The sequence below is a fragment of the Eschrichtius robustus genome, chromosome 8 (genome assembly GCF_028021215.1).
Source record: "Eschrichtius robustus isolate mEscRob2 chromosome 8, mEscRob2.pri, whole genome shotgun sequence".
In the NCBI taxonomy this organism is placed as follows: Eukaryota; Metazoa; Chordata; class Mammalia; order Artiodactyla; family Eschrichtiidae; genus Eschrichtius; species Eschrichtius robustus.
In genome coordinates, this window is record NC_090831.1 from 60158238 (window position 1) to 60173497 (window position 15260).

At 37.8% G+C, this 15260-nt stretch overlaps 1 protein-coding gene across 1 annotated transcript in view; it reads right to left on the reverse strand.

Moving 5' to 3' along the window:
- Nucleotides 1-15260, reverse strand: part of LRRC72 (leucine rich repeat containing 72) — a 40447-nt gene that overhangs the window by 12374 nt on the left and 12813 nt on the right. Inside the window, exons 4-6 of the mRNA XM_068550373.1 lie at nt 9755-9836; nt 8540-8650; nt 754-843 (exon numbers count right to left, since the gene is read on the reverse strand). Coding sequence (XP_068406474.1) covers nt 754-843; nt 8540-8650; nt 9755-9836 — 283 coding nt within the window. The remainder of the gene's footprint in view (nt 1-753; nt 844-8539; nt 8651-9754; nt 9837-15260) is intronic.

Here is a 15260-nt window from a genome sequence, read left to right on the forward strand (position 1 = left end):
CACAAATCAATCTTATCACATCACATTCTAACACATCACCATGGATGATTGAAATTGCAGCTGTGCTACATCCCTTCTTTTCCTCATGGCTATGAGGAAGAAGAGGAATAAAAATAAGGTTTTAATATATTCTCATTTAGAAGTTACTCAATTATAAGTTATTAAGAATGTTCAAATCTGTAGAAAGGTAAGTAGATAGGTAATAAAGAACTTCTGGGTAAAATAGACCTCAAAAAATGTAAAATGTAATGCACTGACTGAGGTTGATTTTTCTTTTTTGTGGCTTATATAAATCAGACATATTAGTTTATCTACAATGTCTAAAAATATATCACATAGAAGTTATTATATATGTTTTAGTATAGATATACATACATATTTACAGAATTTCAAAGAATATGACTTTTAGAACTTAAATAGGCCTATGAGACTTAGTCCAATTGTCTCATTTTTGAAATAAAAAATTAAGGGTGCCGGTGGGGTCAGTGAATTGGCATTCAACACATTACTGTCAAAACTAGAATCAAAAGGAGACATTTCCTCATGCTCAGTTAGATGGCCTTTCCTATAAAGTGGTCAACAGACATGAATTCCTAAACTATAGCAAATTTCATACAGCAAAAATTTCAAAAATCAATAATTGAAAAACTTCCATTTACAAAGACAATTATTTCCAAAAATCATCAGCAGTTTAAACCACTGAGTTATAAGACTGACTCTCAAATATTTCTCTGCAAGAAGAGGTGTTCTTACGATTTCCGTCAAGCAACTCTACTCCTGGAAGGTGGTAGATTGTGTATAAACGGTAGAAGTTATATTGGCATAAAGGGTTTTGGTAGAGAGCTGCAAAGAAAGAATCCAAATTAAGATGTCAGGTTTCGAAATCAGTTATATTTATCACTTGATAAAATATGAGAAATTGCAAGATTAATATAAAACAACAGTTTGTAAAGCTCTGCTTCACAGACCAATGGTTTCACCAAACCCTTACTTATTCATCGCAGGACTTCCTTTTCCTATCTGTTAAATTCATTCATTCAACAAATATTTTTGGAGTGCTTACTATCTACTAGGAACTGTGCTAGGTGCTGAGGACATACCTTTGACCCAAATCTGTCACAAATGAGGAAACTTTTAACATGTCCGTAAATTAATCAGTAAAGGAAGAACTCAGTATCAGTTCTAGAGGGTTCTTTTTTTTTTTTTTTTTGGGTTTTTTTTTAATAGTAATCTTTTTTTTTTTTTTTTTTTTTTGGCTGTGTTGGGTCTTCGTTTCTGTGCAAGGGCTTTCTCTAGTTGCGGCAAGCGGGGGCCACTCTTCATCGCGGTGCGCGGGCCTCTCACTATCGCCGCCTCTCTTGTTGCAGAGCACAGGCTCCAGACGCGCAGGCTCAGTAGTTGTGGCTCACGGGCCTAGTTGCTCCGCGGCATGTGGGATCTTCCCAGACCAGGGCTCGAACCCATGTCCCCTGCCTTGGCAGGCAGATTCTCAACCACTGCGCCACCAGGGAAGCCCCTCTAGAGGGTTCTTGATGCTGCTCTTTATTAAAGTATTTGTTCATTGGTTCTCTTCTTCCAGTCTCAAAGGTCACATGGGTGCCTGCGTGGAGATGGGCAGAGTTGTGGTACACTGTTCTATTATAATTTTCTTCCTCGGCTTCACACCATTGCACCTAGTTCAGAACATATAAATGCCAGTAGCAGCTTCAGATCTCTGCAGGAGTAGAGGTGAAGAGATGCGGGTTTTGCATCTCATCTACCTCTGGCCAGGCACAGGGGACTCGGATTTCCTTGTGCGCAGGTGCTAGGATACTTAATGAACCATGCTCCCTAATACAGGCTGGAGGTGGGAGGCACGCTGATGCGGAAGAGCTCCAGGCGCTTCTGACATGACATCCCTTAGGCATCAGCATGTAGGTACATTTTTTAAAATCTTCAGCTAGAAGTTGTATTTTATTTCCATGGAAAAGGTACTTTCCCTATTCTTCTTTAGATAATATTAAACAGGGTTATTTCAATACAATGTGAAATAAAACTCTTATAATTTCCACTTGGATATCTTTAGCTATTGAATTCCACCTACACGTAATTTCTAGAATACTCCCGGACAAGACATCTAGTGAGGAGAACCACTAGATGGCAGTAGCAGAAAGAGCTCCAGCTAGTGTACAAAAACACCACTCAACAAAATGAGGCTCATTTAACGTACATTTAAATCTAGGAGTACTGCTGTAGCATTTGACTAATTATAAAATACAAAGAGGTTTGATAAAAGCATGAAAGTATTAAGCATTAGAAACCCAGAAAAAACTGATTAATATTTATAAAGTAGAGTTTGCAACATAAAGAAGAGGGGTCAAGGGGGATGCTTGAAAGACAACAAACTAGATAAAAACTGAAGAAGTTAATCATCTGAATGTTTTCTCTGCAGGTAATAAAACATTCTGATATTTGTTGTATAAACACAAACTTTTCTGGCTAATAAAATCGTTATAGGTAGCTATTCCCTGTGGAAAACATGAGCTTTAGAGGGACTTAAAGCAGGCAATGGAAGACACCTGGTGCATAATAAACAAAAGTTATAAGAGGAAGGGTATAAAAGAAAATGTAGAGCCGGGGCAACAAGAAAATTTAAAAGAAAGGAAATATGGATGTATTGGGGGAAATGAGAGGAAAAATGAAATGGATATTTTTCAAGATTTCTTAAGTGACAAAACTGGTTTGAATTTTAATCTCAAAAGAGAAGGAATTTAAAGTGGTAGCAAATAATTATAACTACAGGACAGGGAATAGAACGGATGTATATTAAACCAGTAATAAGGACAGATTTTAAAAGATCCACAGGGATCATACATTGAGCCAGACAAAGAAGAAAAAAGGTCACCCTTCAAGGATATAAAAGCAAAACACAATTGTTTTTAATGAGAGTTTAGGAGGGAGAAAAATTCACAGATGCTTTAGTGCAGAAGTCTGCTCTGTGGTTACTGTCTTGGAGAATAACATCTGACACCTCATAACACTATCCTACATTATAGCAGCTGGGAGTAGAGTCTGCCTGTGCATATGATGTTAATGGAAAATGTACCAACATCTTTCAATGATGTTTACTTTTAGGATACACTTCATATTCTCTTTTCCCTCTGAGAACACTACTATTTAATTTCTTTTCTTGGTTTTTCTTCCTAGTGCTTAGTTAAATAACTGCTTTATGTAAATTTTAAAACTTCTGGCTTCAGCTAAACAAATCACCAAATTTGGATTTACTACTATTACACTACTTATTAAAAAGGTGTCATAATACTAAAAACTTGATGCGCTTATTGTGGTTCAACATTCATCTCATCATAAAATAAAATCTAAATGACAGCAAGTCAGAAAACTGGGCTATTAAGCCTAGTCTTTGACTAAATTAACTTAAAAAAATACTTAGAATTAAATAATTTTAAAAGAATTTCGTTTTTATTATTCTTCACTTTTTTTCTTACTCTTAAATGTTAGAAGGAAGCAATCTTATTTTTAATTCTCTTTTTTCCCGTCTATACTATTAAGCATTTAACATTTTGGATTTATGAGTTTTGGATTGATGCTACTAAAATTACCATAAATAAAGTTTCTAAGATATGATATTGGTTTCCTGTGTCTGAAAGTTCTGAAAACCTTCTATGATGTATGGGTACATTCCTTTAGAAACTATGAAGCGAAATTGTTTACACTTTCACTTTCAATAGGTTAATACTATTTAATCCACCTTCCCTCTAGGCTACTTATAGAGTACACCTCGGTGGCGCCAGCACTGTCTTGCTTATCTTAATTTGGGATTCTGAGTCTAAGCAATTTACATTTACCCAATAATATAGTAAAATGTTTCTACTACCTTACTGCACAAGCTTGAGTTACATGAGTCACATGTGTGAAGCTACTTCTTATTGAAACAGAAGAGGAAAAAAAAAGTCATCTAAATAATTGGCTCCAGTTAATTTCTTTTTAACTTTTAAGGCAAAATTAAAAATCACCATTTAAATGAACCTGAATGTTTTTTAGACCACCTTTGAAGAAAGTTGATGTAATTAATAATGTACCAACATATCCATTTTAATAGATGGGGAAATGATGTAGAGAAGTTAAAAGCAGTTCCATCTGTGCCCATACAGAACAGCCTGTGGAAGGAAGCTCAACTGTCAATGATCAGACAGAGGTTCTGGCTCAAGGTTACTTAGTAAGGTCAGCATCTCCACTGTTACCATCTCATTTTAACTAAAATCTCTGGGCCACAGCATACCACATGATTGTACTGAATATGGAAATGATCCCTGATTCTTAAAAGGCAAACTTGGACTAAAGCAAGGGTTAGGAGAGTGAGGGATGCTGTTTCAAGACAAACAGCAGTGAAAGACCCAGTTGGCTCTTTTTATTGAATGGACTGTTCTATTGTGTTGTTTGGGAGGAGTGGTCCCACCTTGAGGGGCATTTCAGGGTAAACAGTCTCAAATGAAGAGACCACTGAGACCATAATCCCATGCTGACCTCTCAGCATCCCTCTTCACTCCCTGGCTATTTGCCATCAGCAGTGGATTGCGGCCAAATGAGGAAAGGCAGGACGTGCTTAAGAGCAGAATCTGTAAAAAATGAAGACCTTCTCTTTGAAAGGGGCACTTCCTGTCTCCGAGGGTGAATCCTTAAGTCTCTGCTAGGAAGCAAGTCTTAACAATTATGGAATGTAGGAGTTCAAGTATACTTTCCAATACTGGAGTTTAATGCAACACAGAGAAAATTTGAGAAAAATGAGGAGACTAAAGATTTAGGAACAGGAGAATGGGTTAAATATTTTGTTGCTGTTGTCGGTGGTGTTTTTTCTCTCTGTGCTGGGAAAGAGGCAGGGAGACTGAAGGTTAGTGAAAGTCCGCAGCCACGAAGCAAATCTTTGACACATGTGGATTTAGAAAGAGTTTGGAGGAGGGAAGGGAAGAGGAAAATGGAGCCAGAGGGGGAGGGTGTGGAAAGGTAGACTGCCTGGAGAGAAAAGGTGTGACCCTCCTGCCTCAGCCTGGAAGTCAGGAATTCCAGTTTGTAGGACCTCACACTCTGCAGCTGGTTTTAGGCCTCCCTGAAGCTCCCAGCCATGTGTATACTGGGTAATCTCTTCCAGTTCTCCTCATTGCCAGTGGAGGGTGCAATGCTGAAATGGATTAGAGGTTTACCCTCCAGGCTATTTTCTCACCCTCTGAAGAATTGTAATTGAAGTGGAATAATAATAATAATATTTTAGCATTTTAAACAGTTTTATAACTTGAAAAGAAAATTTTTAACACTTGAAAATACATGGGGGACTTCCCTGGTGGCGCAGTGGCTAAGAATCCGCCTGTCAATGCAGGGCACAGGGTTCGAGCCCTGGTCTGGGAAGATCCCACATGCCGCGGAGCAACTAAGCCCGTGCGCCACAACTACTGAGCCTGCGCTCTAGAGCCCGTGAGCCACAACTACTGAGCCCGCGTGACACAACTACTGAAGCCTGTGCACCTAGAGCCCGTGTTCCACAACAAGAGAAGCCACCGCAATGAATAGCCCATGTACTGCAACGAAGAGTAGCCCCCGCTCGCCGCAACTAGAGAAAGCCTGTGTGCAGCAACGAAGACCCAACACAGACAAAATTAAATAAATAAATTAATAAATTTATTTTTTTTTTAAATACATGGATTTCTTATTGTAGTTAATGAGCTGAATCTAATCTGTGATTGCAAAGGAGATTCATAGGAACTTAATCAAGGGACATTACTGCACAATATAATTAGTAGCTAGTAAATGCCAACATTTTTTAAAATTTATTTTTGGCTGCGTTGGGTCTTCATTGCTGCGCACAGACTTTCTCTAGTTGCGGCGAGCAGGGGCTACTCTTTGTTGTGGTACGCGGGCTTCTCATTGTGGTGGCTTCTCGTTGCGAAGCACGGGCTCTAGGTGCGCGGGCTTCAGTATTTGTGGCACTTGGGCTCAGTAGTTGTGGCTCGTGGGCTTAGTTGTTCCGCAGCACGTGGGATCTTCCTGGACCAGGGCTCGAACCCGTATCCCCTGCATTGGCAGGCGGATTCCCAACCACTGCGCCACCACGGAAGTCCACCAACATTTTTTTGTATAATATCTTTAACCAAAATAGGGCAAGGGTTCAAACTGTGCATATTTGCTACCAAAAATTTTCAGAAAATGCTTTTTTTTGGGTAATCTGATGCAGCATTTTCTCCATTTCAAAAAATGATCCCTCTACAAGATTCTCAGTTGGAACAATTTATAGTCACTATGATTTTAAGTAGAGGTCATTTAAAATGTTGTGACAGGCAATGATATGGACCTTATACTACCAGGCTGACCTAATAGCCTTTCAGAGAACTAGAAAAGGCACTCCTGCACCCCACCTCAGGGCTGACACCATTCTGCGCCCACATACACGGCTGGTAAGGCAGGCAGGGGCTGAATTTCAGATTCCACTTACCCCCCCAACCCCCGCCACCAGGCACTTTTGTTTAAGGCATAACCCTGTTGACTATGATGGGGCAACCTTGATTGCTAACCTCCAAATCTTGCATTGTAAAATAAGCTTGCTTAAATGATTCAGTTCTTACATTTAGCAAATTGTCCAATTAGTTTTACATCGAGCCCCCTCAGTTCTGTAAGAAATATTTAGGCTGAGAGTTACAAAACTGTAAGCTCCATAAAGGTCTAGATAGGGTCTTTCTTGTTTACTTTTGTGTCTCCATCTAGTAGTGTCCTTAGTGAATGCATGATAAATATTTATTGAATGAATGAATGATAAACAAAAGAAACACGGCATGAGTTTAAGTTTCAACATTCCTCAGTAGTCTGGTTAAAGCTCTGAGCCCTGCATTTCTACCATTAAAGAGGGAATAATTCTAATCACATCATTGGACTGTTATGAAGATTTAAATGATAATATAATAAGAAAACATTTTCTCAACATTCAAACATGTTGTTATTATAATTATTATTCAAAATGTCAGTTTTTTAAAAATCTATTTACCAATCAGAATTTCTAGACTGTGTGCATCTTAATTCATTATCTACTTTACATAAACCATAATAAAACAATTTTTTGTTGTTACTCCTTCAAACCAATTAATGCTTTACAGAGTTAGCTTAATATTTGAAGCAATCCTGAGAGGTGGTTATTAGCCCATTTTACAGAAAAATGAAGGTAAGAGAGAGTTCAAAATCTAGTATAACCAGTCTTTTAATCATTTAAAGACATTTGAAGCATTTGTTCAGCACAGAAGGGCCAGATAATTCAAATATGCAGGCCAATCCTGATAAGTCTTTCACAGACCTTATCACATCTCAAAAATGAGCATTGAATTCCTTAGAACTTGGGGTACTTTTAATAGTTGGGTTTAAAGAATCTTACCTATAAGAACTTAAATCACTTCTCCTTAATATAGTAGGTATAACTGATTAACACTCAAAATATTTGAAAATTTCAATAACTCTATGTATTGAGCTGATTAGAAGCTCCACCATCAACACCACTTTACACATATTCAAAACACTATCTTTGGCAATTCTGAGAAATGAATAGAAAATATATAGGAAAAAAACATCTATTTTATGACCTTGTATAAAGAAGTCTACAAACTCTGAAGTTTGAAAACCCATTCACTGCTCTGAGTCTTTTCCCTTGGTCCACCTAGAACCATTTGTTCTGAATTGCAATCGTGTACCAGTTTATTTACCCTTCGACACTATAAGCTTAAAAACAAACAAACAAACAAGCCAAACCACTATAAGCTTATTGAGAGTAGCAACTGTGTATTATTTATTTTTCCAACCCATCTCACACTTTCTTCAAATACTGAGGTCAGTTCCTTGCTGGGTGCGATTCAATACATATGAATTGTTTGCTGTTCACCCAACAGGAAGATTACATTAAAACGTGCTCTTTTTTTAGTGTGGGGGGAGGGAGTGTCAGCTTTACTAATATAATTCACATATCACGCGGTTCACTAATTTTAAGTATACAATTCATGGTTTTTAGTATATTCACAGAATTGTGCAACCATCACCACCTTCAATTTTAGAACATTTTCATCACTCTGAAAAGAAACCCCAGACTGTCACTCCCCAGACCCTCATCCCCCTAGCCCTGGGCAACCACTATTTAAAAACAGTTACCTCTCAGTGTTGCTGTCTCGATAGATGTGCCCATTCTGGACATTTATATAAATAAATGGAATCATATAATATGTGCTAAAACTTCCTTTAGAGGTAAAACCAAAATCACAGATTTAAACATGTATCTCCTCTTTTGTTGCTTTCATCATTTCCATGTAGCATGCCATATCGTTTCACAAAAATTTTTTTTTCTACCTGTTGTTCTTTCAAAAATGTATTTTTAAAAAGAAAAAGATCTAGTCTTGTTTTCAGGAATATAAAAGTAGTTTTGTTATAAACACTGATCTAATTTAAATTCAAAAAATGAAAAAATGTCCTGTGTTATCACTATTTTAAGTTATGGCCATATAAAAGTGCAAATTAATACTTAGGGTCTTCAGATTTAGCATCCCCTTTAATTCCTTTACTGTTGCCTCAACGTTTGTTAACTCATTGTGGTGCAGCAGGAGTATATGCAACGAATGCAAAGAGTGCAGGCCTAAAAAAATTAAAATATTTGTATAAGATTTTAAACATTTTTAATGCTAATTAAACATGCTAACTAAACAAAAGCAAAGAATACATTACAGCTGGTGAAGGGAGGAATTATTAATAATATGATGAATTATCATTAAGAATACAACAAAGCATAAGAATTCAAATAAGCGACTGTAATTTGGGAATATAGAGCCAATTTCCTTCCACTGTTTCTTTTTCTGTAGCAATGATTTTGTTTGATTCTGAAGGGGTTATTTTCCTTATCCTTATTTTGTTTGTTTTGTTTTGCCAATGTTGCTTAGTTTATAATGCCAATCCAGGAAATAGTTATTCAAATCAATATCTCCCCCAAATTGCTCAACTAAATATTTTCTTTACACAATGGGAAGCCAAATATTCCTATCATTTTATTGATTCTAAATTGCACATTTTCCACATTTTTAACATAAGTGAAAGTGTGTTGTGTCTTTGCAATAACGACATCATATTTGAATTGGCAAGATTTCCTTCCTTTCTTCATGGAACAAGGAATCATACTGGATCTCAAAATTTATGATATTTCAATTCTGCAACATGTAATACAGAGGAAAAATGTTTTGTACCATACTTCTTTGTATCTCATGATCATAGTATATCATGTACTTTTATACCAGGCTTGAAATTGTCAGTTTACAGATTGTTGCAGGTACAAAATTAACTGAGAGTGAAACAGAAATTTGGCTGGGAAAAATTATAGCCTGTGAAAACATTTAAGACTATTTATGAAGTCATTATTTTTTATTAATGCTCCCAAACATTGTTAAAATTTGCTTCCACAATATCTAGTTTGTGTCCAACTGTGCAGTAGAATGGCAAAATTTCTATGTTAAAAAAAGATTCTTTTACATCTTGAATAAGATACATGACAATATTGAGTTAAAACCATAATCAAACAGCACATCTTAAAATGAAATGTACACAAGAACATTAAAAAATAACAACTTCCATCATATATTTTCAACAGAAATGTTAAAACAGATTATTGCATGCCATGAGCAATACCATAGTTGAAAGTTATTATTTAATTGAAAATCAATTCAATCAAAAGACAAAATTTAAGACATACCTTGTATATCAAATATTTCATTGTTGTTTAGGTATAGTTCTGCCAGACAATAGTTTCTAGTTATAAATGTTATTCCATGGAGCTGAAAATGAGAGTTAGAGAACAGTATTCTTTCTACAATAATTACATGTAATTATACATAGATATAAAAATTTAATAAGAACCATAGAAGTTCAACATTTGCTGTTTTTATTAGTTATGTGCAACCTTTTGATCTGGGCCATGTGTTTATGTCTGGATTGTCTTTGAAGATACGTATGATGAAAAGGGTGCTTTTAGCTAACTTAATACTCGAACTTCTCTTACCACATCTCCACCAAACTCCCTGAAAGGTTTTCAAAGCCTCTGGAATCTGGCCTAGTCCTTTTGCTCTCACAACCTTCCCTACATTTCTGTGCCCTATAGTCACATTGGATTTGGCTCCATATATCCACTAATTCACCATCACATATTATTAAGTGCCTGTTATGTGCCAAGGGATCTCTCTTCTGATAATGCTGAATCGTTTCTGCATCTGTGTATGAGTCACGATTTCTCTTTGCCTGCATGGCTTTTCCTCCTGGTACATTTCTGATTATTCTTAAGGATCTGCCCTAGGCTGGCAAGGCCTACCCAACCATGCCTGAGCAGGCTGCCACAAGAAGTTTCCACTACTCCAGAGATTTGTTGAGACCGTTCTTTGATCTCTGCATCTCACCGCTGTCTTCTTGCTCTGTTTTGACCCATTTTTTGTTTCTCTAAACTCCCACCTGCTCCAGCACTTTAAGTCAGATCTCCTGAGAGATGGTCTAATTCTGCAGTCAGTGCTCTACCTTCCCTCCCCAAGCTCTACCTCCGAGATTGTCTAACTCTGAGTTCTCTTTCTTTATGCCCCAGTCTATGAACCATCTCCTCTTCTCAGGCTCACTGTCCTTCGGGGCAACAGATCTCAGTTTAGCCGAGGACTGTGTAATCTGAACACACACAGGAGGTCAGTGCTAACAGCCCAACCGGCCACCATCCCCAAGGAGAGGACAAGGCACAGCATAATCCTGTTACTTTACAGCTCATCTTTTTTTTTTAAAAAACACTCAGTGTATCTCTTTATTTAGTTATTTATTTATTTATTTTTTATTTATTTATTTTTTATTTTTAGCTGTGTTGGGTCTTTGTTGCTGTGTGCGGGCTTTCTCTAGTTGCAGCGAGCAGGGGCTTCTCATTACGGTGGCTTCTCTTGTTGCGGAGCACAGGCTCTAGGCGCGGGACTTCAGTAGTTGTGGCACGTGGGCTCAGTAGTTGTGGCTTGCAGGCTCTAGAGCACAGGCTCAGTACTTGTGGCACACGGGCTTAGTTGCTCCGTGGCATGTGGGATCTTCCCGGACCAGTGATCGAACCCGTGTCCCCTGCATTGGCAGGCGGATTCTTAACCACTGCACCACCAGGGAAGCCCTCATCTTTTTTTAAATAAGGCCTTTCCTGACAACCCCCCATGCCCATGAATCTTCCTTTTCTTGTCCACATCCAACACTTCCTATGACTTGTGCAATTACTTGATCACTAGTTTTGTGTCTTTCTTAAGGAAAGAAATGATGTTTCTTCAGTCTGTTATCCTTCCCACCTCTCCATTCTCCTAATGATATGGTGAAGCTGCATCTTACTTTTAAGATTAGATTAGAAATTCGGTGTACTTTAAGAATTGAAAATAGTCAAAACACTCTTGAAAATTCCTCAAATGCACCATTAAAGTACATGATAGGAGTATTTAGCTCTAAACTGAATTCAGAAGTGTTTCTGTTACCCTGCAAGGAGAATCCCACTACTTTTTAAAAAATATTTACTTTATAACCTCAATAAAATTTGACAGATTTGTTTGAGTTATGAGGATGAGGCATGGTAGAGTCATAACGTGGGGCTAGTATGTTCTAAAAGCAGCACTTAAGTTAAATGTAACAATGCTAACTTTACTGCTTAATACAGGATCTAGCAGGGAGAAGAATCATATGAAGTAGTTATTGATCAAGTGCTTCCTAATTTATATATACAGAAATATATGCTTATGTTTGTAAATTAGTTTTACATGCTTATTAAAGCCTATCACAGTAACTATTGTCATCAGTTAAATAGAACTGTTTTGACCTTTGATGGATTGATTCAGGTAGACAGATGCCAACCTATCTGATTTAGTGAGGATTTATTGGAAATTTTACTCATGCCCTCTCGTATCTCCGAAAAGCTATTTTAGATTTGTAATCAAAGTTTGAAAATGGGTTTCTTTAATGAATTTTCTTTAATTTTTTCGTATATTTGTAACAGTCACAAATTATGAAGCTATAAAAGGCACACATGCTGCTCACCTCATTGTCTCACAGTCTCATCTGTACCTAATTATGTGAGCACTCATGCAGGAGAACCACCAGTAACTGCACTTCAGCTTTGTTAAGTCACAGGAGGAGCCATGTTTCCCCCAGGTAGGAGAGACCATTCAATACAGTGAGGGGCGGGGGGTCCCAGTTGGTTTCCCATCCCTTTCTACTCTTCCTGCTGGCCTCCTGACAGCAACTCACTACCTTCCACCCTTCTCCTCACCACTCCCTGATCTAATGAGAGCCACACCTAACATCAGCCTAGAAAGAGAACACCAGGGCAAACCATGACTTTTTCTTCTCTCTTTTTTCCCAGTTGCCTGCTCGACCACACATTAACAGAACATTCTAATTAGTTGAGGTTTTAATTTCTCTTGCGTTACACATTAACGCAAGAATACTAATAAACTCAACCATTTCATCTTGATTATAGAATAATAATTTTCCCAAGAGCATTAACATCTTTGGACCATGATTATTGGAATTTTAAGATTGTACCATTTGTTGGGGCGAAATGAATGGGAGGAATGTAGTGAAAACAGATAAAGCCAGATCATGAGAATCTTGGGGAACTAATAAAAGATTTTGTGCCGAGGAGTGTTATTGCCCAGTTTTATTTTGGAAAAAAAAAAATGACAGGGAAGAGTACTGTTTAGAGGAGATAGTAAGTATAACAGCAAGAGATGAACAAAAATGGTGTTATGCTAATTCAGAAGAATATATGGGTCCCAGAGTAGAGTAATAACAGTGGGAGAAGAGCAAAGTAGAGGGAATTGACAGATAATTCCAAGGCAGAATTCACAGGACTTGAATAGACATTGCAATGTACCAAGTTGTTGAAGTCAAGATCTAGGAATGGGAGTTGGAAGACATGCTGATTGTTCTGACACTTAAACCATTGTTGAAGTAAAATGTTATTATAATTATCCATTTAGGAAAATCTACAGTACTGAGCCTAAGGATTGCCATGGGATTTATACTGAATGTGACATTCCACAAATCATATATGTTAGCTCAGGGCTTAGCACATAGCAAGGGCTCAATAAACGATAGCTATTAATATTTACTATTTAACCATTATTATTTTTTATAGAGCTGGGAGCACTTACATTTACGGTAAAGCTCTTACAGGTAACCGCTGAGGTACTAGCGGGGAAAATTTTACACCAGCATGAATTTAAAATTAAGGAGGCATTCTTTTAGGGCAGGATTTCTCAACCTTTACAGCTATTGACATCTGGGGCCAGATAATTCTTTGTTGGGGCTGGGGAAGCTGCCCTGTGGATTGTAGTATGGCTGGCAGCATCCCTAGCCTCTATCCACTAGATGCCAGGAACACACACACCCCAGCTGTGAAAATCAAAAAGGTCTCCAGACATTGCCAAATGTTCCCCTTGTGTGTGGGTGGTGTGGCAGGGGTTGTAAAGTCGCTCCTAGTTGAGAACTGTTGGTTCAGAGTCAAGGGGACAGTCATATCTTTTAAGTGCTTATTATGACCCAAGCACTAAGCTAGATGTTTTCACCATTATCTAGTATGATCCTTACAATAGCCCATGTTATTTGTTTTGTTCCCTTATTTACCTAGGAGGAAACCGAGGCTCAGAGAAGTTAAAAAACAACTTCCTCAAGACAACAGAGCAAGGGTTCAAACCCAAGTCTGTCTGACTTGGATCAAAAGTTGGTGTATAGTACATCATACATTATTGTACATTAGTACATTATTTTAGTGTGGAAAATGTTATTATAAATAAGTATTTTGATTATGTTTTAGATGAAGACATTTATAAACAATGACCTTGCCAGAATAGGTACTTTTATTTAAATTTAGTTTGTAAAAGTTGTCAACTGTTCAGTTTTTGTTACATGGTAGAAACTCAGATTCCATTTTGGACAGTTGCTTGGTGAGGCATTATATACAGGTTTCTCATCAAATGCTTACTCTAATCTGTGACAAATGAAATATACCAAAGTAATGCTAGGTCTTCCAGAAACAGAAGGATACCAGCATTGTGACAACAATATTATGAGCTCACGACTAAACGTCTGTAAAAGAAAAATTTTGAGGTAATGAGCCAAAACACAAATAGATCAAATGTATACAGACCAATTGAAACTGTAGTATAAAATGCAAATCACTTAGATCACTCGTCTGAGCAGACCCAGTTTCTTAGGAAAGCTGGGAAAGATGAACTGACCTAAAATTCCCTCAGTCAGGCTTGCTAAAAGATGAGACAAGGCAGGGAGTCTTCAGAAGTCCTCAGTTAATACGCACCTAAGAGCAGCTGTCTTCCACTAATTACATCAGCGGAGATTAGAAAAAGATGACCCAGAAAGATAGGAGCTGCACAACTAGTAGATATCTACGCGGTACAAGGAGAAAGCAAGCTCTCGGAGAGCATAATGAAGGAAGCAGGGCAGCCTGAGCAAACCTAGGAAAGCTGGGGCATTGCATGTCCTCAGAAACAACTTGTACCTATTTAATTTGCTGGTTCAAGGTCAGACCAGAAGCTCCAGTTTTATCATCCACTACATAATAATGGGGAAAATTGTGCACCCTTCAAGCATGTTAGGCTCCAAACACACCAAACTACATTCATCCTCTGTCTCCCCAAACCACTGCTTTCCCTCATTCCATTCCAGGCAGTTTGCAACCACAATGTCCTCACCAGGAGTACAGCCACACCTTCTGCCCTTCCTAATTCTATCACTAGAGCAGGCACCATCACATTTATTTTTATATTCTATCAGTAGCCTAATGCAAGTACAGAATAAACCATATTAGAGAGGATGCTTTTGGCTCCAATTAACTCCTAAGCTCAACTCAAACTGGCACATAAATTAGAACACTTATTATCTCACATATCAAGGAGTCCAGAGGTTGTGAGAGCTTCAGTCTGAATATCTCAATGCTTCTCTGAGCTCTGCTTTTCTCACAATGTTGGATACATCCACAAGTTGATAGGATGGTTCCTGGCTTACTAGCCAGGCAAGAAAACATCCAGAGGGAACAAAGGACCTCTCTTCTACTGCTCTTTTTCAGGAATAAGGAAACCTTTCACAGAAGTCTCTCAGTAGCTACCTCCAATATATCTTCTACGACAACCGGGTTATGAGCCAATTCATTGACTAGCCACTCACAAGGAAGATGGGATTATCCTGATTGG